The sequence below is a fragment of the Trachemys scripta genome, chromosome 2, assembly GCF_013100865.1.
Source record: "Trachemys scripta elegans isolate TJP31775 chromosome 2, CAS_Tse_1.0, whole genome shotgun sequence".
Classification (NCBI taxonomy): Eukaryota; Metazoa; Chordata; order Testudines; family Emydidae; genus Trachemys; species Trachemys scripta.
In genome coordinates, this window is record NC_048299.1 from 160,666,611 (window position 1) to 160,691,606 (window position 24,996).

A 24,996-nucleotide genomic window follows, 5' to 3' on the forward strand; every position below is an offset into this window, starting at 1 on the left:
AGAGAAAAAGGGGGGGGGGGGGGGGGGGGAGAAAGGAGAACAAAAAAAAAAAAAAACCCCAAAAGGCGGCCGGTCACATAAAACGGGGGGGGGGGGGGGGGGGGGGGGGGGGGGGGGGGGGAAGTCCGGACATTAACAAATTCCCGGACATGTCCGGGGGAATCCGGACGAATGGTAACCCTACACTTGCACAACTGATTGATCATGCAACACGGAAGTAATAAAACCCCAAAAGAAACACTACTTCTCTCTTTCACTTTGTAACAGTGAACAACAAACACCTGTAGGCCTGAAGAGACATCTGTCTGTTCATAGCTTTGAACACAAAGGATTCTTTATGAAATAATAAACTACAAAATAGTACAAGGCAAAATTTACAGACATCTGCAGTATGACACTGGTTTTTCAGAACTCGGCAAGTAAAGGAACGCACTAAGTAATAAAAATATAATCTTGCATTCGTATATAATGCTTTTCATCCTGCAGGATTTCATGATTTACAAACCACAAGCAGTGGAAACCTGATTTTACAGATTCTCACAGGACATCTGGAACCTTTTTAAGATCAGAGGTGCAAATAATCAGGTGCTTCCCAATATCAGCAATACACCTCATTTCTCCAGTTAGTGGGTTCAGCAGGATTTACACACATAAGCCTACCTATCTTGGGGACAATGGTCATGCATGCAGCTCTCCTCACCTTGCTCCACAGAAGCAGAGCTTCAGTCCTCCAGAACTCAAAAGGCAAATTAGTATGTAATTTGACTTTTGGCATTTCTTACCTGTAGCAAGCATCGGTCTTGAAAAGTGTAGCCTATCAACTTGTCCAAATGCATCAGACATTGATGGTAGCGAATATGGTGGGTGAGAACAGGAAGCATCATTGCATGCTAGGAAAATAATTGCAATGAGGAAAACTATGCATTTACAAAACACAGAGAACCCAACTGAGTAACCATCAAACACACAAAGAAGTTTAGCTTGTTATGACACAAATTTTACTTTGTTTTGATTTACATGAGAAATAAACTAAAAATAATAATGACCTTACGCCCTTTAATGAATATAACTCGTCTTCTACTGAAGTACTTTGTTGGGTGGAAAGATTCTTCTGTTGCATATTGCTGAATATATCAAGGCGTATCAAGGTAAAGTCAAGAAGTGGCAAAACATTACATAGCCATCTGACACTTGCTATAATATGCACACTTTGATTAGTATGAAAAAAAAGACTCAAGGCCAGGTTAGGCCTCTGACATAATTTTAAAGTATAATATTTCATAAACCACCAAGATGAGGAAAAAGTCATTTTATACCACTTGTCACTTGGGATAATAGGGTCACAAGGGCATCCGGTTTTTGATGAACCCCTCATTTCTGGCCCCACCCCTGACCTCCCGCACCACAACCCCCTGCCCCAGCCTGTTGAAAGTGAATGAGGGTGGGGGAGAGCGAGCAATGGAAGGATGGGTGATGGAGTGAGCAGGGGCAGGGCCTCGGGGAAGGGGCAAGGGTGTTCGGTTTTGTGTGATAAGAAAGTTGGCAATCCTATGGGATAACCAGCTTTTTACAAGTTACTAAGCACTTGTTTCAAGATGGCAGTTAGGAAAATTATGCAGTATAAAGTTACATTCTCATTGCCATCTTGCTTTCACTAACTTCCTCACAAGAATTCAGTGGCCAATGTTTTCAAACATTATGAAGGACTGAACTAGCAGTTCCTGAGATACTGAATGCTAGAAAGAGTTGGAAAGGCAGTTACAAAGTTGCTATTTGGCCATCTAGCAAAAACGCTCTGGGTAATATTTTCAAAACTGAAATGGGAGTTAAGTGTCCAAATCCCAGTGGCTTTCAATAAGAAATAGGATTCCTAAGTGCACTTTGAAAATCTCCCCCTTTATACACTTTTCTAAGCATTGGTTCGAGACCAGAGATCTGGGGAAAATAATTGATAACTGAACAAGTAGCACAGTTTACCCTAGTCTATTATGCCAACAGTAAAGTTCTTATGGAAGAATAAGAAATATAAGATTTATAGTGGCTAAATAATAATATGTAATTTAAAATCATACTTTATATATGCATGTGAAATAATGAATGCTTTTACGATATGCAATATAAAATTATAATTCCTATTGTAATTAGCAAAATCAAGTTTAAGTATTCATAGAAACAAGACTTATTTGAAGATGAAATCTGAAAATTATCCATGTATCACTTCACAATGAATGCAAAGCATATGATTAAAGGGGAATGTATGGGAGAAAATTAGTTAAGCATGTATAACAGATCATGTAATTTATGGGGTTGAGTGTCTGTGGATTTTGGTATGTTGGTGAAACTGAGCTCTGTCACAGAGTAAGAACTGGTGAACATAACAGTGCTATGAGATTATAAGGATTACCTTTTGTTGAAAAGAGCATAAGATTGCATTTGAGGTGTTTTTGTTTGTTTGTTTGTTTGTTTTTTGTTTGGTTGGTTTTTTTTAAGAAATGTGGGTTAACATTGCAGATGTGATGACTGGTAAGAACTATATTACTGGGAAGTGAAAACACTGTTGCTGAATAGAATTAGATTTAAGTGAATTTCTAATATTTAAATTAAAATCCAATACTGTTAGTAGTTTCTCTCATAACAATCTCGGGGGAGGGGAAACGACCCCCAACTGTATGTTCTATAACTGTGCTTCTTGTGCATCTTCATTCTTGACCACTTCATCAAAAATAAATCATCTCAAGGACCAGTGACACATGCCCACCAGTTCACTATTTTTCTGCATTTTCTGTCCACTGTAGTAGCCTTCTGGGCACCCAGAATGATTACATCGGGGAATTAGTGCACAGACCACAGTTTTAATACTATTTGTACACTGTAAGCAGTATGTTTGGCCCAGTTTGTAGTACGGATATATCAACATTTTAGATTTTTATTGAGAAGTTCAACTAGTAAGGAATTGGTCTATTTCAGACAATAAACATGAGGTACACAGAAAGTCTTTATTTAGACTCTTGTAATTATATTGACAAAGTGTTGTTTTCCTGACACCAAATATGTGATTAATTTGATTAATACCTGTCAGATAGGATTATGGCTATTTAACATTCCCAATTCTTTTTAGGGGAACACTTCCCAACCCCTCCTTCCCCATAAAAAACAACTTAAAAACTGCATTAGGCAAATTAATGGATACTGAAGAAATATGGTCTCTTCTGGAACTATAGCATTATAGGCAGGAGAGCCATTACACCATCTGATTAAAGCTATTTTGGGTATAAGAATGATTCTTTGTAAGTAATAATTTAATAGCAGCAAAGATGATGTGCCCTCCACCTGCCCAATAATTTTGAATTACTTCACACAGAACAGAGCCATTTTAATCAGAGCACTTCACTCCTTCTCTCCCTGTTTGCAAGTGCTTCATTTTGGAAAATGCCAACACTGGTATTATACTTTGTGCAACAGAGTGATTTAAAATTATTAGAGTACTTCAATGTTTATAAAAATAATTTTGATCTTCTAAACTACAGAGCTTTTAAGAATTAAAGCAAACCAATAATTTTAAATCGCTCTGCATTAAGTCTGCCTGCAGAATTGATTTACATTCATTTAGTTTTTATTCTAATCTGGCAAAAAGCATATCTGAAAAACAGCAACAGCAATCTTTCATTTTAAAGATGCATAGTTTAGTCTCCTTATGACCTCTCAAAGAAATCCAAACAATTGACTAGTCTAATTTATTGTTTTAGATGTACAAAACAATATGTGAAATTATGTTTTATACTCATTGCTCTTTGGTGATTTGCTGTCCTTCAACAATTAAAGAAAACAAGAATGTCTAATAAGACATTATAAGATAAATTGTAAAAAAAATTACTAAAGAGATAAACAAATCAGTTTCTAAACTTTCAAATTAAGAAATATATGCACAGTTTGTCTTAAAGTGTAGCAACAAATATATTAGATAACAAAAGTTAGAATAAACTCACAAATTCCTATAAATATGGGATGGTACACTGCGCTGGTATGCTGTTTCAGACCTATAAACAGTACTGGCATCAAAAAGAAGTCTTAGATGGAAGAGAAATTATTTTTGACTGGGTTTGGGATTTAAATATTCATCTTCCATCAAGACTGCTCCTTACGCTTTGCCAGGAAGAGATAAGTTGAGATGATATGGGTTCAATACAATCATAGGATTCTTAACTATACATTTGTCACACTGTATGCAATGTCTGATTAGCATTATACAATGCTAGGTTAACATTAATTAAACCTGGAAACACTGAGCCTTGAATTAGCATCTTTGAAACAAAGTTCACTGGATTTATTTGTGTGTGTTGGATTATTAGCCTTTGTGTCAGTATTCATGGACTCTGTCATGTCCCTTGCTCTGGGATAGAACTCTTTTTTTTTTTAATGCATCTTTCAAATATATTACTTCTGGGCACATTCTTTTTTTTTTTTTTTTTCCAATCTAAAGGTTAAAAAAAGTTGTGGTTTGTGTGTTTTTCCACTTTAATATACAACAGAGTTTAAATTCTCCTTGAAGATATGATTTAAAAAAAAAAAGGGTTTATAAAAAAGGCCAATTTACTGACCAACAAGCCCTGAAAACTCAGTTAGTCTCTTCGGTCTTTTTTACATTGGGGTTTTATCCTGGTTACAGTCATTGTCAGGCACCAGCGTAACTGTACAACTGCTATAAGCCACAATTTGCACCAGCACAGATTACCCTTGTTTCATTCAGGGGTAAGTGCCCCCTGTACAAATAGCACTGTCTATACCAGTGCAATAATACCAGTGACGGTTCACTATAATGTAACAGGGGCAACCCCTGTGTAGCTAAGGCCTTAACATTGCAAAATTAGGAGACATTAATCTGCTGTCTATTAACTAACAAAAGAAACTGATTTCAGGAGGGATCGCTAATAATTAATTATCTCTAATAATCACCTGGCAGACATCAGAACGAATACCGGTTTTCCAGAATCCTTGGCTGCTTAACTCCACTGTCACTTCTCGTCTCATTGTGTTTTTCTGCCTGATTTTCTGTAGCGCTTCCTAGAAAGGGAGGGAATGGTGCAACTGTGAGAAACTTTCTACAACAAAGCAATATGAAACCAAATGTGGGCATGAAAAACGGACATTAGGGTGTGAGGATTGTGTATTTGAGAATGGGTTTTATTTATTTATTTGTTTATTTGTAAAGCGCACTTTCAGAGAGCAATTTTTAAACCTAAATCTTGTAATTATCTCCACCCACCCCTTGGTAATGATGTAAGCTGGGGTGGCCTGGATGCCCACAAGTATGACAAAAGGCTGCATGTGGCTCACTCTCCTTATCCTGATAAGCTGCAGGGTGAGGACAAAGCTGACTAATCACAGGTTTTTGCTGAAGATGAAATGAACAAAGCCATTCCTATGCATCTATTGAGTGAGATATAAGCAAGTATAAGCAAATGCCATTTCTCTCTAGGAATTCCTGACATCTGATATTCCATCACAAGGCTTGGGTGAGAAACAACCAACACTTCATTCATGCGGGTAAGAGACAGACCTTTATTATCTAGCCCCAGTCACCTTATAACGGATCTGGGTTAAACGTCAATACCTCTCCTATGGAACAGGGGGTCAGTATCCACTGATACCAGAGGCTCCTACTATGAAATCTACCCTCTTTATTCCAACCATTAAAACTGCACTGCCTTGACCTTGAGAAGTTGGTCTTCTGCAGGCAGTTTATTTCTGTTTCTGAAAAACGGCAAGGGCACCTACAGCCTTGGATAGGAGTCCCTTTTATTTTTTGTATAAATCAGAAGAAATAAATAGAATAAATAATCCAGTATGTTATAGGGTCTCTTAGTCTGAATGTAGGTCCTGATACTGTAAGTGTCCCCATGAGTATGTCGACTCCCACACATATCATGTGACAATGGGAAACAGTCACTGCATATTTTCTTCTAATTGAGAACAAGGAACTTTACTGGAATAAAGGACTAAAGATAAAAGTGACATCTCTCCTCTCTCTATGCTTCACTGCAGGGCCCCTGCTGAGAACTTCCCCCTCCCTGCTGCCTGCTTCAGTTTTAAGGAAACTATACATAGCTCTTTAGGGCACAGACACTCTCTTTGTTTTGAGTTTCTACAGGGTCTAGCACAGAGGTGGGCAAACTATGGCCTGTGGGTCACATCCAGTTTGTGGGACCCTCATGCCCAGCCCCTGAGATTCTGGCCCAGGAGGCTAGCCCACAACCCCTCCCCCGCTGTTCCCCCTTCCGCGCAGCCTCAGCTCACTGCGCCGCTGGCAGCGCAATGCTCTGGGCGGCGGGACTGCGAGCTCCTGGGGCAGCGCAGCTACAGAGCCTGGCCTGACCTGGTGCTCTGTGCTACGCAGTGGCGTGGCTGGCTCCAGCCGGGCGGCACAGCTGTAGTGCTGCCAGCCACCAGTGACCCAGGCAGTGCAGAAAGAGGGTGGGAGGGCTGGATAGAGTGCAGGGGAGTTCGGGGGGGTGGTCAGGGAGCGAGGGTGTGGATAGGGGTCGGGGCGGTCAGAGGGCAGGAAACAGGGTGGTTGAATGGGGGCAGGGATCCTGGGGGGGGGCAGTCAGGAAGGGGGGGTTGGATGGGGGGTGAAGGGCAGTCAAGGGCAGGGGTTCTGGGGACAGTCAGGGGTCAGGGAGAAGGGGTGGTTGGATGGGGCAGGGGTCCCAGGGGACAGTCAGGAATGAGAGGAGGGGTTGGATGGGCAGGGGGCAGTCAGGGGACAGGGAGCGTGTGTGTGTGTGTGGATGGGGCAGGAGTCCCGGGGGGGGGACGTCAGGGAACGGGGGGGTTGGATGGGGCAGGAGTCTGGGGTGGGGGTGGGGCGTCAGGGGGTGAGAAGCAGGTGGGGTCAGGCCACGCTTGGCTGTTTGAAGAGGCACAGCCTCTCCTAACTGGCCCTCCATACAATTTACAAATGTTGCCCTCAGGCCAAAAAGTTTGCCCACCCCGGTCTAGCACAAAGGGTTCCTCCTGGTCCATGACTGAAACTCCTTGACACCACCTCAATACAAATAATGACCTAGCATCCCGTAATCACATTGAAATTAATGGCATAATGAGCAGGTGTGTATGAGGCCCTGTTCCTTTGGGCCCAAATCCAAATGCCAATGGGCTGTGGACAGAGGCCATAAATTGTACACTCTTTAGGAGTAGGCTCTATAAGGTCTTCTAGGCTTTAATACCATGCATATCAGTACCATGCATCATCAGTGCCCAATTTAGTACCATGCATATCAGTGCATCATCAGTGCCCAATTCTGAATATATTTTTTCTCTTTTTTTTTTTTTTTTTTTTTTAAATTCACATGCCAATTACAGCAGCCTGCCAGCTCCTACTAAATTACTGATGAGGTCCTCAGTGTCACAAAGTGGGAGCACACTACCGCAAAGTTTCTGCCTAAGAGCTGTTTTCAATACATCTTTCTTATGACAGACAATTACTTTAGGAAACCATCATCCTGGATGATACAATCTAGAAACAAAGGTCTACACACTACAAGAAGTGATAAATGTCAAAGGAGCACTTCATTTTTGCAGAAAAAATGCAATCACCCCCACGCCCTCTCTTCTACTGTTTTAAGAATAACTCATCCATTATTCCCTAATGAGAGACATTTTTAATAAAAAGTTCTAGCCTTCCATTTGTTCTCCCCTGCAGTGATGAAAGCTACAGTAAAGATAAAAGTCATCTATTTCAGTGGGAAAAGCATTCCTCCTTAAAATTATGACATAGATAACTTTTAACACTGGTACTTCCCATTTACAAGGAAAGAAGCTGAGGTTTGGGGGCTTATTTAACACTATTATAAATAAAATGTTAATTAAGCCCTGTGTTCACGCGACAGTATGCTATGCTTTGCACTAATGATAAAATCTGGTGCACTGTCAAATATACTGAAGACCATCTATTGCAGCAGCAGCTTCAGTCGTTAGAGAAAAAGCAAACTGGTGATGCTGTCGGTCTAAGATTGATTAATCCAGTCACACTCCACTTTATACACACATGTAAGCTACATGATTATAGACAGTCACACACAAACATACATCTGCATGCCTACAGACAAGCACAGATATCCACTTCCAGCTGCTACCTAGAATATACATTGGACCTCTGAATATAAATTCTGAGTACCCCTTTGCAGTAACATTCAAATCCCACACACCCATGCTTACACAAGACTCTTGCAAGTAAGGGGGAGGAAGAATTGAGCTACCGGAGGAAAGGAAGGTGATCAGGAACAGTCAACGTGGATTCACCGAGGACAAGTCATGCCTGGCCAAACCGATTGCCTTCTATGATGAGATAACTGGCACTGTGGATATGGGGAAAATGGTAGATGTGATATATCTTGACTCTAGCAAAGGTTTTGATATGGTCTCCCACAGTATTCCTGCCAGCAAGTTAAAGAAATATGGATTGGATGAATGGACTATAAGGTGGATAGAAATCTGGCTAGATTGTCAGGCTCAATGAGTAGCGATCAACAGCTCGATGTCTAGTTGGCAGCCGGTATCAAGCCGAGTGCTCCAGGGGTCAGTCCTGGGGCTGGTTTTTTTCCAACATTTTTATTAATGATCTGGATGATGGGATTAATTGCACCCTCAGTAAATTCGCAGATGACACTAAGCTGGGGGGAGAGGTAGATACACTCGAGGGTATGGATAGGGTCCAGAGTGACCTAGACAAATTAGATGATTGAGCCCAAAGAAATCTGATGAGGTTCAACAAGGACAAGTGCAGAGTCCTGCACTTATGAAAGAAGAATCCCATGCACCGCTACAGGCTGGGGACCAACTGGCTAAGCAGCAGTTCTGCAGAAAAGTGACCTGGGGATTACAGTGGACGAGAAGCTGGATATGAGTCAGCAGTGTGCCCTTGTTGCCAAGAAGGCCAATGGCATATTGGGCTGTATTCGTGGGAGCATTGCCAGCATATCGAGGGAAATGATTATTCCCCTCTACTCAGCACTGGTGAGGTCAGACCTGGAGTACTGCATCCAGTTTTAGTTCCTCCACTACAGAAGGGATGTGGACAAATTGGAGAGAGTCCAGCGGAGGGCAACAAAAATGATTAGGGGGCTGGGGCACATGACTTACGAGAAGAGGCTGAGGGAACTGGGGTTATGTAGTCTAAAGAAGAGAAGAGTGAGGGGAGATTTGATAGCAGCCTTCAACTACCTGAAGGGGGGTTCCAAAGAGGATGGAGCTCGGCTGTTCTCAGTGGTAGCAGATGACCGAACATGGAGCAATGGTCTCAAGTTGCAGTGGGGGTGGTCTAGGTTGGATATTAGGAAACACTATTTCACTACGAGGGTGGTGAAGCACTGGAATGGGTTACCTAGCAAAGTGGTGGAATCTCCATCCTTAGAGGTTTTTAAGGCCCAGCTTGACAAAGCTCTGGCTGGGATGATTTAGTGGGTGTTGGTCCTGCTTTGAGCAGGGGATTGGATTAGATGACCTCCTGAAATCTCTTCCAACCCCAATATTCTATGATTCTATGATACTGTAATGCAACACTGAGTACAGGGTTTTGTGACAAAATGGAAAAGTTGTTTCATATACTAAACAAGTTCCTTCCTCCTTGATATAAATATGCAAGTAAAGTGTGCCATTAAGAGTATCTGGTATACATGCAAAGAAACAACTTTCAAGTTCTAGTCCAAGATTTAAAGAGGTGGGCGCTTCAAAGCAGGCTTCTTAGTCCATAATGAGGTGGCTTGAATTTTAAAATGCTAAGTATAACACCGACAGACAGTCGTTGGCGGGCGGGATCGAACCTGGGACTCTGGAGCTAAATGCATGAGCCTCTACTGTGTGAGCTAAAAGCCACAGGGCTTTTAGCTAAGGCTGTAGAGCAGATTCATTAATCCCTCTCTCAAAGTGGTCTCGGTGCTACTAAATGGGGACAAAGCACCACACCCAGGAGGTTTTTGCTGCCTCAAGCAAAAAAAAAAAAAAAAAAGTGCTGCCGAAACACCCCCTCCCCTCCCGAGCGCCACGCCACGCCGCCGAAACAACCCACCCTCCCGAGTGCCGCCTGGCTGAAACAAAAACAACAACAAAACTCGAGCGCCCCCCGTCACCCCAAGATTGGCCACCCCTTACAAGGTGCCGCCCCAAGCACGTGCTTGGTCGGCAGGTGCCTGGAGCCGGCCCTGTACATAAGCATTCAGTATTTCCCACTGAAGTCAATGGAAGCTGCTGAGTAGTCAACATTTTGGGGAAAAAAAACAACAACAACAAAAAACCAACCAAACTTTGCAAGCACCATGTTTCTCATGAAGACTCTGACTATGCAAAAATTAAAGTTTTTACTTTCAACTGTTCTGGAGTTATTTTGCTAGAAAAAAATACCACAATCCGACAACTAAGGTTTGTTTTTGTTTTTTAAAAATCGTTCCACCTTCCCATCACTGCCTCACCCATAAGGAGAACAGGAGAACTTGTGGCACCTTAGAGACTAACAAATTTATTTGAGCATAAGCTTTCGTGGGCTACAGCCCACTTCATCGGATGCACAGAATGGAGTATATAGTAAGGAGATATATATACACATACAGAGAACATAAAATGTGGGAGTTGTCCTACCAAGAGGCAAAGGGAACTCACTTGAATTTTCCAGTGAAACACAACTTTGGACCAAGTGTAAATCATGGAAATTTAAGATTATGAGCAGCTGAAAAGAGTAGCCTAGAATGGAAAGCCTTTCTCAACATTAAGCATTGCATTTGCTAATGACTAATCCTATAAGAAGCTCAACATCTTATGGCAGTATCTGTAACTGGGTAAAATGTAGTGCAGGAAAATGTCTCTCCATTAGGAGGCAAAGAAAAAAAGGTAACATCAATTCAACATGCGGAAAAGAAAATCATTTGTGAGGATGACAATAAGAAGATATTATTTTCCTTTTCTCTATAGAAATGCAGTAACACAGCCCCACCCCTTTCTGTGCTCAGTCACTGACTATGGGTGAAGGTCCAGCATACCTCTCTCTGGGATAATTTCTGTTTATCAGCCTGTTTGACTTTGGGACTGTTAGCCAGCAGATGGCGCAGCTTCACATAGCTCTTCCATAGCTTTTGGTACCTGCAGGAAAGAACAGAATAAAAAAACGCATCTAGGTCACATACTAGAAGTACACAACATGAGTGCCTCATTGTTTGATCTTATGAACCGATTAGCTCTCACTAACAAAGTGCAAAGAATCCCTACTCTTCACTCTAAAAAAGGTATCTCTGATGGGTCACATTTCAGTGGAGGGTATTGTGTAGGGTGACCAGATGTCCCAATTTTTGGGTCTTTTTCTTATATAGGCTCCTATTACCCCCCCCCCCCCCCCCGTCCCGATTTTTCACGTTTGCTGTCTGGTCATCCTAGTATTGTGTGGCCCTGAGTCAAAGCCTTTTTTTAACTCATGTGAATGACTCCTCTTCTTGATATGACGTCCATATGTCACTTATAGCAAGACTAAATGCAGCCCTTATATTGTGCAAAAAAAAAAAAAAAAAAAGTTTCAGTCAAAGCAGAAGGTAAAACTGCCCAATTTATGCACAGTATTTTTTTTTTAAATCATAGCAGAAGCAGACTCTCAACACAAAATCAAATTCTTTTAAAATGAAGCAAAGGAGGGATCAAAGTATTTGCTTTAGTGATCTATTTTCGTCTCTGTTTTGTCTGCACAACTAGCACTAGTTTAGAGTGGTGATTTAGTGTGAAGATTCCATATTACTGACGCTCCATCAAATGGAGCAGCAGCTATTTTACTGTTTCAGAATCCTCATAACTCCAGCACACACACCAGCCCATTCCTTGCTTACTAGAGTCTGTTCAGAGCTATTTCACTCCATCATTCTCCAGTGCATTTCCTCGGCCCTAGAGACTCCAGCGTCTGCTTGGTCTATAAAACAAATTGGAAACTGGAAATCTACAGGCTACTTCTACACTATTTTCTTTTCATTTCAGTAAAGGATTCCAGCACCAGAACAATTTTCAAAACAGATAATACATTTATCTGTCCAAAAAGAAAAAAATGACAAAAACAAATCATCCTGCCAAGTAAAACAAACCAACAAACCGAACATCCCAACCAGATTTTTTTTTACCCCGAAAAAGGAGAGGCAGAGACTCCTTGAAGTCCAACTAGGGACTTGGCTATTGCTACCGATTTTGCATGGAAGGCACTCAGATAGTACAGAATGAGCAGGAGAATAAGAAAAATAATAATAATAAAAAAGATTGATTTATAGTTCTTTTCACTTAGCTATATCAGAAACTTGGACAAGAAAAAAAACACACCAAATGGAACTTTTCTGAATACCTTAGTATTAGGTATTTCACACACGACATGAGGGCCTACATTTATGAAGTCAACTTAGGCTCTGTATATACTCCGAGCTAGGGGTATGATTGTCCTGCTCATGCACACATACTCACACTAGCTCTCATCGAGCTATAGCACAAGTATAACGAGCAGTGGAGCTGAGGTAGCCCGGGTAGCAGCAGCAGAGGCACGGCTGATCCGGGACAAGGACATAGCCACGGGTTTCATAACCTTTCTATCAAGTGCATAATTTTATTATTGCATGAATTTGACGTGCTTGTTTTGAAAATCTAAAATTGATAAAGGAATATATACAGAACAGAATTAGACTTCGGAAGAGGAAAAAACAGCTACATTTCAGATTCTCTGGTTTATAAAAGCCAGCTCCTGCTCCCACTCCTATTGCAGAAAACGGTAAGCTTGCCATCAACTTCAATAGTCATGTGACTAGGCCCTTCCTGAACAACAAACCAAAAACTCTCTTTTTTTTTTTTTTTTTTTTTATTCTTAACATAAGCTTTAAGGAAAATTTCTTACTGAGGGTCTCCAGCATAACTGAGTTGAGCAGGCCGTATCCCAAAGTGAACAATAATGGGAAAAGTAATCACATCAGGGTTGAACTGCTCACGGTCCAGTTGATCAATACGAACTGAACTGGGTTTCTAGGAAGAAAATCAATACAGTTTATCTAATTAACAAGAGCGCAAGTAATATTTTATTGGATACATTATGACGTTGTCCAGGACCTGACAAATGAATGACATCATCATTCTGAGAAGCAGAGAAGACTTTCAACATATTGAAATGAATAAGAGAGATATTTTAGCTACATATGTAGAAAACCATTAATATATAATAATATGTGGCACTTACAGGGCTGACCAATGTAAACTAATTGGTTATCACAGCAACCCTGCAATACAGGTATTATCCTTATTTACAGCGGAGAGCGAACTGAGGTTTTGAGAGTTTCTGAGAATTTCACATGAATTACTAAAGGCCAAACATTAAGTTGGTACCAGAGCCAGGATCGAATCTGTCGATCTGACTACTATTCCTGCATTTGGTTCACTAGACCAATGGTTCTCAAAGCTGGTCCGCCGCTTGTTCAGGGAAAGCCCCTGGTGGGCCGGGCCGGTTTGTTTACCTGCCTCATCCACAGGTTCGGCCGATCGCAGCTCCCATTGGCTGCGGTTTGCTGCTCCAGGCCAATGGGGGTTGCGGGAAGCGGCACAGGCCAAGGGATGTGCTGGCCGCTGCTTCTCGCAGCCCCCATTGGCCTGGAGGGCGAACTGCAGCCAGTGGGAGCCGCGATCGGCCAAACCTGTGGATGCGGCAGGTAAACTCATAGACTCATAGACTTTAAGGTCAGAAGGGACCATTATGATCATCTGGTCTGACCCCCTGCATGCTGCAGGCCATAAAACCGTCCCTACCCCTTCCCTGGACTCTGCTGTTGAAGTCCCCAATCCTGTTTTAGGTGACTTCAATCGGCAGAAACCCTCCTGCTAGAGATCCCTGCCCTATGCTGCGGAGGAAGGCGAAAAACCTCCAGAGGCTCAGCCAATCTGCCCTGGAGGAAAATTCCTTCCCGACCCCAAATATGGCGATCAGTAAGACCCCGAGCATATAGGCAAGAGTCTCCAGCCTGACCCCTGTCAGCCATTATACAATTTACCTACCATTTCTTGGTTTTCCTTGACTACTATGTTTTACCATTAAACCATTCCCTCCATAAATTTATCTAACTTAATCTTAAAACCAGACAGGTCCGTCGCCCCCACCGTTTCCCTCGGAAGGCCGTTCCAATATTTCACCCCTCTGACGGTCAGAAACCTTCGTCTAATTTCAAGCCTGAACCTCCCCACGGCCAGTTTATATCCATTCGTTCTCGTATCCACATTAGTACTAAGCTGGAATAATTCTTCTCCCTCCCTCGTATTAATCCCTCTAATATATTTAAAGATAGCAATCATATCCCCCCTCAGCCTTCGCTTTGTCAGACTAAACAACCCAAGCTCCTCTAGTCTCTTTTCATACGACAGGTTTTCCATTCCTCTGATCATCCTAGTGGCCCTTCTCTGCACCCGTTCCAGTTTGAGTTCATCTTTTTTAAACATGGGAGACCAGAGCTGTAAACAAACTGGCCCGGCCCACCTTTCCCTGAACAAGCGGCAGACCAGCTTTGAGAACCACTGGACTAGACCGTGTCACCTCTCTAATTTTAGACCCATCCAATCACACAGACTAAGTGGCATTAAAAATTGTAGCGTCACTCTTACAAAATGCTCCAAAAGTCAATGTGTATAATGAGGAACGCAGTTTTGAATAATGAGGAATACTTGGTCCTTTTCGCACTTGAAAACAGATCTTTTGAAAGCAAAACTGTAGAAGGAAGTGATTTTCACTTCATCTCTAAAAATGGAGAACATGAGTAACTCCACATCATTGCAGTTGATGTGCCGTTTGTAGTGCTCTTTGTAGCATATGCAAAAACCTTAGCTAAAGTTCCACAGTTGAATCTCTCTGCACAAATATTTTCTCCATTATCTTGCAAGCTGTTTTGTTATCTACCCAAACGATTTCCCACCTGGCAATTAGCTGTTTGGATGATGCTAAAGCTATCAAGTTCTCTGAAGTGTCTGAAAAGATACATTACTTAGAGTCGTCTTTATATTAAAACTGCCAATTTAGCAAAGAACTTCCACATAGAAAAGTTACCTTATTTCTTATGACGTTATTAGTTATGAATGGCTATTGCTATTACATATTTATATTATTTTTGAAGTGTGTTTATAACAAATCTTTCATTCCCAAAATAAGTGTTTTACAAACAGATACCAACAATATAGAAAGAACAGGAGTACTTGTGGCACCTTAGAGACTAACAAATTTGTTAGTCTCTAGGGTGCCACAAGTACTCCTGTTCTTTTTGCGGATACAGACTAACACGGCTGCTACTCTGAAACAACTATATAGAGGGATCATTTCCCCCACTGGTGAAATGCAGCCACTTCTGGAATTAAATGGTGAAAATGCTTGTCAGAGGACAGAATTACAATACCAGTCCAAGTGAAAATAAATGTTTATCAGCTATCCTTTTTACATGATAATGGAAAATGAAATATTTTACTTGACCATCAAAAAATTTAATTTTTAAAATTACTCCACCCTACAAACAGGTGAAGAAAGTTTTTTTTTTTTTTTTTTTAAAGGCTTATATACATAATAGTGTAGATGAGGATATGAAGAAGTCTAAAGACATTTAAAAATGAAAACACACGGAGGATTTTTAGGAGTCTGATTACTGTTTCTGAAACAAGAAGTTAACAAGGACCTGAGATTAGAAGTCACTTTAAAAAAGAAATGGAATAATTTTATCATCTTTTTGCTTTTTTATGATCTATGAAGGCAACTTTGAAAGGTTTTTATTAATTAAAGTAAGGTTTTTTTCTGATTCCCCCCAAGCATTAGAAACTCCGGTCTTTTCTACCCTGCTTTTCCTGGATGACATGTGAGAAACTGGTAGGATAAGGATATCATGGGTACTAAGGAAACTAAACCTGATTAATAGAATAAAAATCTCAAACTATCAGAAACATTTTGGCCAACCTTTTTGAATTTGGATGCCTACAGTTTAGACATCTAAGTCAAAGTGGCTTGCAGGGGCTCCCACTGAAGTCAGTGGGAAATCAGCACTTTCTAAAAATCACACCACTTTTATTTAGGTACTTAAATATAGATGCTGAGGCCTAACTTGAGGCACCCAACTTTGAAAGAACATTGGCCTTGTGATTTGTTTCTGAATTAAACAGATGTTAACGAACACCTGATAAATAATTCTCACAAAGTAACTCTTTGCTAAAGACTCAAACCCCTTCTCTTTCAATTTCAGACTGGGAAAGATCCACATCCAACTTTCTCAAGTAGACCTCCAGTAAAAATATGGGTGATCACACTCGATATTTATAGTATTTCTAAAGATAAAAAACATCTGAGACCTTATTCATACAGTACAACATTAAGAAGCAAAGAGGACACAACCAAATTAGTCTTCTCCTTTCACTGTTATATTTCTTATGGATAGGGCCTGGTCTTTACTAGGAAATTAGATTGGTATAACTACATCACTCAGGGGTGTGAAAAATCCACACCCCTGAGAAACAGAGTTAAAGCGACCTAACCCCCGTGTAGACAGCGCTAAGTCAATGGGAGAATTCTCTTGTCGACCTAGCTACCACAAGTCTATACATATACATAGACAAACCCCAATACTATGAGATCATTTAATGACCACAAGTGATCATGGACTTGGTTTTAACATCTCATCCAATACATAGTACAACCTCCAGCAACAGTACTATGCTGAAACATACAGAGATGTTGATTCATTACTGATTGACAGGAAAGAGGTGCTATTTTTCCCATCCAAATATTGATCAAGCCAGACATTTGTGTATCTTAAAAAATCTGACGACATTACAGGTGTATAAAATATGCATTTATGTTCGCTGGAAGAGAAGCAGGATTTGTAAAAGAAAGCTTAAAGTATTACATATTGGATTAAAATGTATGGATTAGTTTTTCCAAACCAAATTTGAGAAACTAAGAAAATGACATGAATATATTAAATTGTTTAAAATAATGCTGGTCTATTGTTACTTCTTTAAAGTCTAAATCTAAATTTAAAATTATGCCTAACAAAATATTTCTCCTCTCCATATATCATATTTATTCTTCAAATTTTAAAATAATCAAGTTTTTCTCTATCTTTTTATTTGCTCCCAGCAGGAATTCTTATTTCACAAATGATATAGTGAAGAAAAACAGCAAAATAAATGTTTACTTTTTTATCTTTACAGTGTTTTTACTTTGCTGTATTAAGTTGACAAAAATTGAATTTAAGAAATGTCATTTTCTAATGCATTGTTTCATATGGTCTTCACAATAATGTATCTGCTGATCAAATGGGGGATAAAATGCATGGAAGATACTCTCATGCTCCATTTCTCACTTACTTTTACACTCAGAGGATGTAATAATCATTTAAAAAATCCACATACTAAGAAAAAAAAAATGTCACAACCTTCTTAAAAGAAACAAAGGGCATTAATGATCTCTTCCCTTCATGGTATTGTAATACAACAACAACAACAACATTTTAAGGCATAGGAAATTGCCTTTATGTTTTTGTATACCCATACCAACACCCGCACACATATTCATCCCATAGTTTCCTTCCAGAATGTCAAGACTGCATAGTTAAGTACTCAAATGGCAGGAGATACCAAAGTTAATGTTACAAATGCAAACTCATTCCCCTTAATTACATGAATACATACTATTCCTTAAATGATACATTAGTAGCGTATATTTTTTCTACAAGTTTACATATAACTAGAGCTTCTGTTTTTTGTGTTTATTAATTTCATTTTCTGGTGATTATTTAAAAAAAAAATTAGTTTTACATAGATATCCACAACATGGGGGTTTTCAGGGTTCTTTGTATATACAAATATGTACATAATATACATTACTCACTTCAGTAGGGTGTACTCTAATCTGTAATTGCTTTGTAATGTTTCCATGTGTGGTTTAATGTAGCATAGTTTCAAACAGCACTAGGTTCAGCACAGTAGGGAACCTTTAGTGTGCACCAACAAGGTCTGCATGCATCAATTAATGCGCAACGCATTTGTGCGCTTTAGAAACTACACCTCCGTAGTCTGCATTACTGCTCTGTGTAGACAAGACCTCAGATATAATTTCTGGTGTTTTTCCAGTTTGTACTGAATAAACATCATATTATTTTTCTTTTTTGGGGGGGAGGGGGTGTTTTATCTGTGTTTCTTGGTTAAAAATGGAAATCAAAAGCCTTGCATACAAAAAGAAGGAATAGATTTTCAGCTAGTTCAAATCAGCATAGTTCTACTGAGTCAATGGAGCTATCCCAATTTACACCAATTGGGAATCTGGGCTATAGTGACCTCTATTATTGTATATTACTCTTGTGTGTCAGAGTCTGTGACATTTACTATAGGCAGCACTACTGTTAAGGCTGCCTAATACTTTCTGTTAGAAGATCCTGTTTACAATTGCTTATAACTTTGCCAAAATTTAACCATTTGGGCCGAAATTTTCCATGCTGAGAGTCTGCCACAGACTGATTTTTCTTTCTTTTTTTTTTTTTTGGAACGTGTCAGCAAGAACAGTTCACCTAGAACGAGGTTAAGGAAAATACACTGTTCTGCCCAGATTAAAAATATCCTTACAGTTACTTTACTGAGAACCTCTAGTACCTCCATACTTTGAAACAGGAACTTGAAATCTGGCAAGAAAGTTATGCTGGCTACATCAGAGATATGCTTTTTTAATACACAGAATGGACAGTGTTCTGGAAATGATGCAGGTTTTTGTAGTAAAGGAGGCTGTTGTCTGTAAGACCCTGCCTCATTTGTTGCGGAAGTTGATAGGAGAAAGAGGCAAAGCATTTCCATAAGAAAAAGAGTGGTCTTGTGATTAAAGAAGTTAAATGCCACCCTAGATAATCAGACTCTAATCCTGTCTCCGCCACTGAGTTCTATGTGATGTTGAGCCGGTCATTTAAACCAACTTTTCAAAGGTGCCATTAACTGTGTGTTCTTCATTTTCTGGGTGCCCAACTGATACATGTGGGGTCAAATTTACAGAAGGGCTGAGCATTCACAGCAGCAACTGAAATTGATTAAAACTTTGCTTTCAATGTATAAAGTGATATTAAAAAAAACGAGTACTCTGAAAATACCAGGCCATATGTGTTTCAAGTTGGATACTCAAAATTAGTAGACACTTGATAATTTTGGCATTACTATCTCCTTGCCTCAGATCTCCACGTGTGAAATAGGGATGATAACACCACCTAATATCACAAAGGTGTTCTGAAAATAAAGTCATTACTGTCAGTGAAGCACTCAATAAGAAAATTAACAATTCTGTATTCAGTGCAGAGTTGATTGGTGTACATTAAATAAGGCCACACACTGATTAAGGAAGATGAAAGGAATTATTGAATAACTACCCACCCTCAGAACGAAGCAGGGGTGCTGTAGATAAATAGTATGTGATCATGTAGTTAAAGATTATCATAATACATACGCACAAGGGGACCAAATTAGGGTTGCACATGCTTAAAACATTGCAATTTCAATGTATACATTGATATGTTGTTAGTTTGTAAACCTGCTCTTGCACGTCTGCCAAAGAATAGGGCAGCAAGTGTGAACTTCGTCCAGGCGCTGGATCAAGTGAATTCACTCCCATAGATCTATAATATTTTGCATCCTCAATTCTATTACATTCGGCATACTTTCAATACAGTTACCCCAAGAGCACTGACATCAAAGAATTCTTGTTCATCCCTCTGGATTCCTTCTCCCTTTCCAATTTAGCCTATGCCGAACTCATTGAACCATAATCGTAGTGCACGCATGGTTTATTTATAGATCAAAAATGCTTGCAGTACCATGCCAGGACTGGTAACAATCATTCCTTTGCACTCTTCTGCATATTTCTGCCATTCCAGCTCTTCCCACTGAAGCATATTGGCAATCTCCTCCTCCGGGACTAAAGGTTTGTTGCATCGTAACAAGTAGAGTAGGATCTGATGCATTGACAGCACTTCTTTCCCTCCATCTTAAAAACAGATTAAAAACATGTATTAAAAATATCCCTCCCTTCAAAGCGTTATTAAAGGAAAATAATGCAGAAGTAGTAAAATGTTCAGATGGGTTAAACAAAGCGCAAACTGCTCAAACAATTAACTAATAGGAACACAAACATTTTATTGATGAATAATGCACGGGCATAAGCACCTCAATTTGCTCAACTAGAAACAATAACATTAATGGTAGAAAGAATAATAGCTTACATCTTTTTGAAAGCCTCAAGTTAACTTAGTTGGCCGGATAGCTTTAAAATCTGCATGTAGAACCATAAGTTATATAGTCCAGTTACATTCTGCCTTTTTACGTTTTATCATTTCCTTTTACAACAATAGTTTTAAACTGTTTAGACATTATGTGGCTTTCTGGAGGAACATTCAAGAATTTTATGGGACATTTATGGATGCGCGCAATAAGTTATCCTGGCATTACGGACCAATATTCAGTGTTTATGTGCTGCACCTGCAGTAATGAAGACTAAAGAGTAGCCTGGGCTCATGCTGAGTTACTGTCTCTGGATGAACCAAGTACATGTTAAAACTACTAACTACTTCTGAGAAGTGAAGAAATGTGCATTGCCAAGACTGCGTTTTGTGACAAGTATAAAAAGTAACCTGACTTGGACTAAGCAGTCAATCATGACCACGAGGAGCACAAAAGTAGAGATTAATTCATAATGGTCTTGTCATGGCATTTTATTGAGGAGCTATCCACCACTCAAATTCTACATGTAAACTTGCTTGTGGAGGAAATGTTTGGATAAAAGATGACGCATGCTGCTAAGATTCCTTCAGATACGAGACTCTCAAATCCTTTCCTTAAACAAAAAGAGTTTAATCTGTAAATATGGCCACGTCATTAAGTGAAAGGATTCATCATTACAAAGAAGCAGAACATTTCAGTCCACTTCCCTTCATAAGCTAGCTTGTTCTGGTCAAGTCACAATATGCTATTTGAAAAATGCATAGAGTCTTGTGCAAGGAGATAAGCAGAAACGAAGGTCTACAAATATTATGATGAAAATGCTATAGCACAAAGACTGAAGTAATAGTCTGAGAATCATATGGAAAGTCTTCCTGAATCACCAGGTTAGGGTGGTACAGTTTAAACCTCCAACCAATATAAACAAGTAGGCAAGTGATTCTCTAATTCCAACAGGGTTAGATTGATGAAGTAAAGAAAATACTAGGACTGTGGAAGATCAGGTACATGACCTACGCAAGCAATCTTCTAGAAGACTTTCTTCAGTAGAATTAACCTTGTTCTAAATTCCAGTATAAAACCTACAACTGGGAAACATACCCCAACTCCCTTGGTAATGATAAACTATTCTTAACAGCTACAGAAGCAGATAGAATAGGCTACACTGGCAGCCTAAAATGCAAAAACAACTTCTTAATTTGAAAATATTCCCACTCAACTGACCTCACCTGGCAACAACTAATTTATTTAATTTGGCAAGAGGTAGCCCCTGAGCAGCAGCATCTAGGGTATGTACACCAAATTGCTTACTTGAACAAATATGGGGCTCATGAAGTTACAAGAGGAGAGTCTATGCTGTGGTCTAAGCCAAAGATGATGGTACTGGACCCAGTTCTGAAATCTGGCCTCTTTTAGGCTTTCCCAGTGTTCATGGTCAAAATAATACATGTTTGTGGACTCCCCCGTCCACTGACCACGGATCCCAAAGAAAATCAACTACTCCATAATGTGTGTTTCCCTGACATTCTGAAAAATTAGGTACAGTATATTACCGCTCTTCATCTCCAAGGCCTATGGCATTGAGCAAATATGAGTTGATTAGCTCAATGTTCTGAGCGACACAATGCCTGCCAGCTCAGCCAGCTCGTGCAGATATTGTGAAAGTTAGAGACTATATCTCTTTACCTCTGTTTGAAAGACAAGAAAATGGGAGGGGTAAGGGAAATCAAACAATTTATCCCTATATCTCTAAGAAGGCAGTGGATGAATGTGTGGGGATATATTGCACCAATATCTTCAAAGAAGAACTACAGATAAATAATATTCGGCAAATATACTCAGATCGATGGATTCTCATTCTGTAGAGATTAAGAAGCTCCAGATATTTTTCTCAGAAAAAATAATAATATAAACTCACAATCAGAAAAGGATAAGATGCCTCACAATGCGGAAATACCAGTTAAGAGATACACCCCAAAAACAACCAACCAAACCTAGCGGGGTAGAACTAGACAACTTCTAACCTAGAAATACGTTACACACTTCACATAGGTCAAATCTATTTTCATTTTGTACTGAGATCAAGTGATGACCTAGAGCCACATGTGGCCAATTTTGCAAATCGCCTGAACAGAACTGAAATGATGTTTGCCACCAATCATCAGACATTTGCTTCTGACTGAATACAATTTAAGATGCAGACCTGCTAAGGAACAGCAGTGATAGACGCAGTCAGACAGCTTTTAATATCCTGACTGCAGAGGCAAGCCAAACCATTTTTGAAGCTGGTTTAGCTACAACTACATTTACAATTTCAAATATGGTTCAAATCTCAGTGTAGACAGGGTCTTAGACATGATTCTCCTCAAGACAGATTGTTTCATGCCACATCTGCACCTTTGGTCAAAAAGCTGGAGGTACATTCTTAGAGATTATTATCTGGAATAGATTTAAGACCAAAAGCCATTCTACTTTATCCCATGGTACTTACAATAAGGTGGATCAGTCACTAAAGCCCTGAAGCTCACTTGTTCAGCAAGCTGAAATCATTGCTACTAAAAATAAACCCTTCTGCCAGAAGTGTCAGTGACTGTGAGAAGTGCTTCAAATGGAGATTTTTGGGGGGACAATAATAATAATGTGACACCAGAAACAGTCTAGAGGGACATATTAAATGCAAAATGGCCCTTAATCCTGTATTCTGGGGGAAGAACAGGAGAGGAGTTTACTTTCCACAAGGTCACAGAAACCCGAAATGGCAAATAAACTGAGTGCTGATGTCCGTATCCAAGACTGAGGCAAAAAATAGAAAGGAAAGCAAAAATTTTTGAATGAGGCAAGCAAAAGGACCCATCAGGGCCTATTCACACTAGACTGAAAAGCTTTTCCACTTGAATGGTATATATTCTTGTAAACTCCTTCTGCATAGTTGGAGAGCTTGAGACACTTAAGTACCTCTTCCATCTCATGAGTCGTGCTGAAGTAAGTGCCAGGTTGGGATGGAAAGAGATGTCCTGGTTCTGAGTGACCCAGCCATGACTAGGCTGTAACTTTATGGGATCAGGTAACTATTATCTCCAGGAGGAGAAGAAACCAGTTGTCTTTGCACCACTAAGGATCAATTAAACTTTTGTCATTTGAAGGATCAGTGGTTAAATGTATATGAACACCTTTTCCTAAAGGATGGAGAAGTACTGTCCCTGTGGTCTATACCCCTCTCCTCCGCCACACAGCTACCAGTAACCCTTGTTTAGGAGATAAAGCCAACTTTACGTGACATTAGGTCTCTGAACAGCCAAAATAAATAGAGGACTGCTCTCATATCAAGAATATTTCTGTGGAAATGATTCTCCTGGAAGAACCAGAGGTAGATCTCCAGCTAGTATGTATTTTCGTAGCTCCACTGAAGTTATGAAAATGTATACCAATTGAGGATCTTCCCCCAGATACTGTGGGTGTGGGAAACCCCTAAGTAGGCTTTTCATACAAGAGTAGACACAGTCCTTTCTGCACCAAAGACTGTTCCTTGGCTTGAGGGCTGGATTAAACCAGGTCAGACAGGTGTTGTTTTTTTCCTCTGGTGATTCACATCTTAATGCTCCAGAATCCCAGCTTCCATTAAAAAAAAAAAAAAAGTCTCTAGCTCTTTTGACTGCAAATAAAACTTTCACATTGTGGACCAAGTGCAAATCAAAGCAGTGATTCTGCCTGAACCTTCAGTCTATGTGAAGAAATAGCTATGAGGCCCATATAAATGGTTCTTCCTTGTTTGAAGAGATGCATAGGAGTTTGGACGTCTAATTTCCATCCAACCACATGATATAAACTTACCCGGAAGAAACCTCACAAACCGTGGCATGAAATGAAATCTTGGACAACAAGAATTGTCTTCAAATGAAGGACCTTAAATAAGAAAATTAACAGAAAAAGAATTAAGTCTCTGAAAACATATTTGCAGAAACAAAGGGTAAAGTCCTGGCTCTACTGAAATCAATGGAAGTTTTGCTATTGACTTCAACAGGGCCACAATTTCACCCAGAATATCTAAGTCTTCAGTGAAATTATCAAAACACAGCACAGTAAAATGGGAAGTAGAGATAATGTACTCTTTGGTCCACTATATAACAGAAATGTCCATGTGGGCAAGAAGAAAAAATTCTGCTTATATAATCAATGCATTAAAAAAAAAAAAGTTCTAAAAGAACAAAGGAATAAAGAATTTGCTTTTGTTTTGATTTTGTCTTGTTCATTCCAATTAGTTCTTTCCAATAATAGTACTTATCTTTATACATACTAAAGAGAAAAAAAAATGTTCTATGTTATTGTTTCTTTCTCCTTTCCAATGATATTAGTTAAGGCTTCATGTGAAAAGGAAAGCCCAAAATGGTATGTGATTTACAATTTTAAAAAGCAAAGAAGAGTACAATCAAAGCCAGTAATACTTAATCCAAAAACCAGATCATGCAATATATTCAATAACTAACCACAGGAAGCATACACAAAATATTCAACTTATATGCATCTCTGTGTTACAGCAAGTATTAAATAAATCTTCATAGGAAAACCCAAGCACCAAAAGAAATTTACATATTTTAAAGTGAAGTTCTTCTGAAATTTCTCTTGTTTTAGACTGAGCAAAAGTTTTAACTCTGAAATTTTGTTGTGTCACAGTCTTAAAATGTATGTATTTTTCCACCTGTCCTGGTAAGATTTTCAGCTATAATGATAGCT

The 24,996-nt window shown here is 39.6% G+C and overlaps 1 protein-coding gene across 2 annotated transcripts in view; it reads right to left on the reverse strand.

Annotated features, from left to right (window-relative positions):
* Positions 1 to 24,996, reverse strand: part of DROSHA (drosha ribonuclease III) — a 107,184-nt gene that overhangs the window by 49,809 nt on the left and 32,379 nt on the right. For both annotated transcript variants that reach the window (XM_034762065.1, XM_034762066.1), the window contains exons 12-17: positions 24,097 to 24,168; positions 19,866 to 20,035; positions 12,902 to 13,026; positions 11,031 to 11,130; positions 4,954 to 5,061; positions 783 to 890 (exon numbers count right to left, since the gene is read on the reverse strand). In XM_034762065.1, coding sequence (XP_034617956.1) covers positions 783 to 890; positions 4,954 to 5,061; positions 11,031 to 11,130; positions 12,902 to 13,026; positions 19,866 to 20,035; positions 24,097 to 24,168 — 683 coding nt within the window. The remainder of the gene's footprint in view (positions 1 to 782; positions 891 to 4,953; positions 5,062 to 11,030; positions 11,131 to 12,901; positions 13,027 to 19,865; positions 20,036 to 24,096; positions 24,169 to 24,996) is intronic.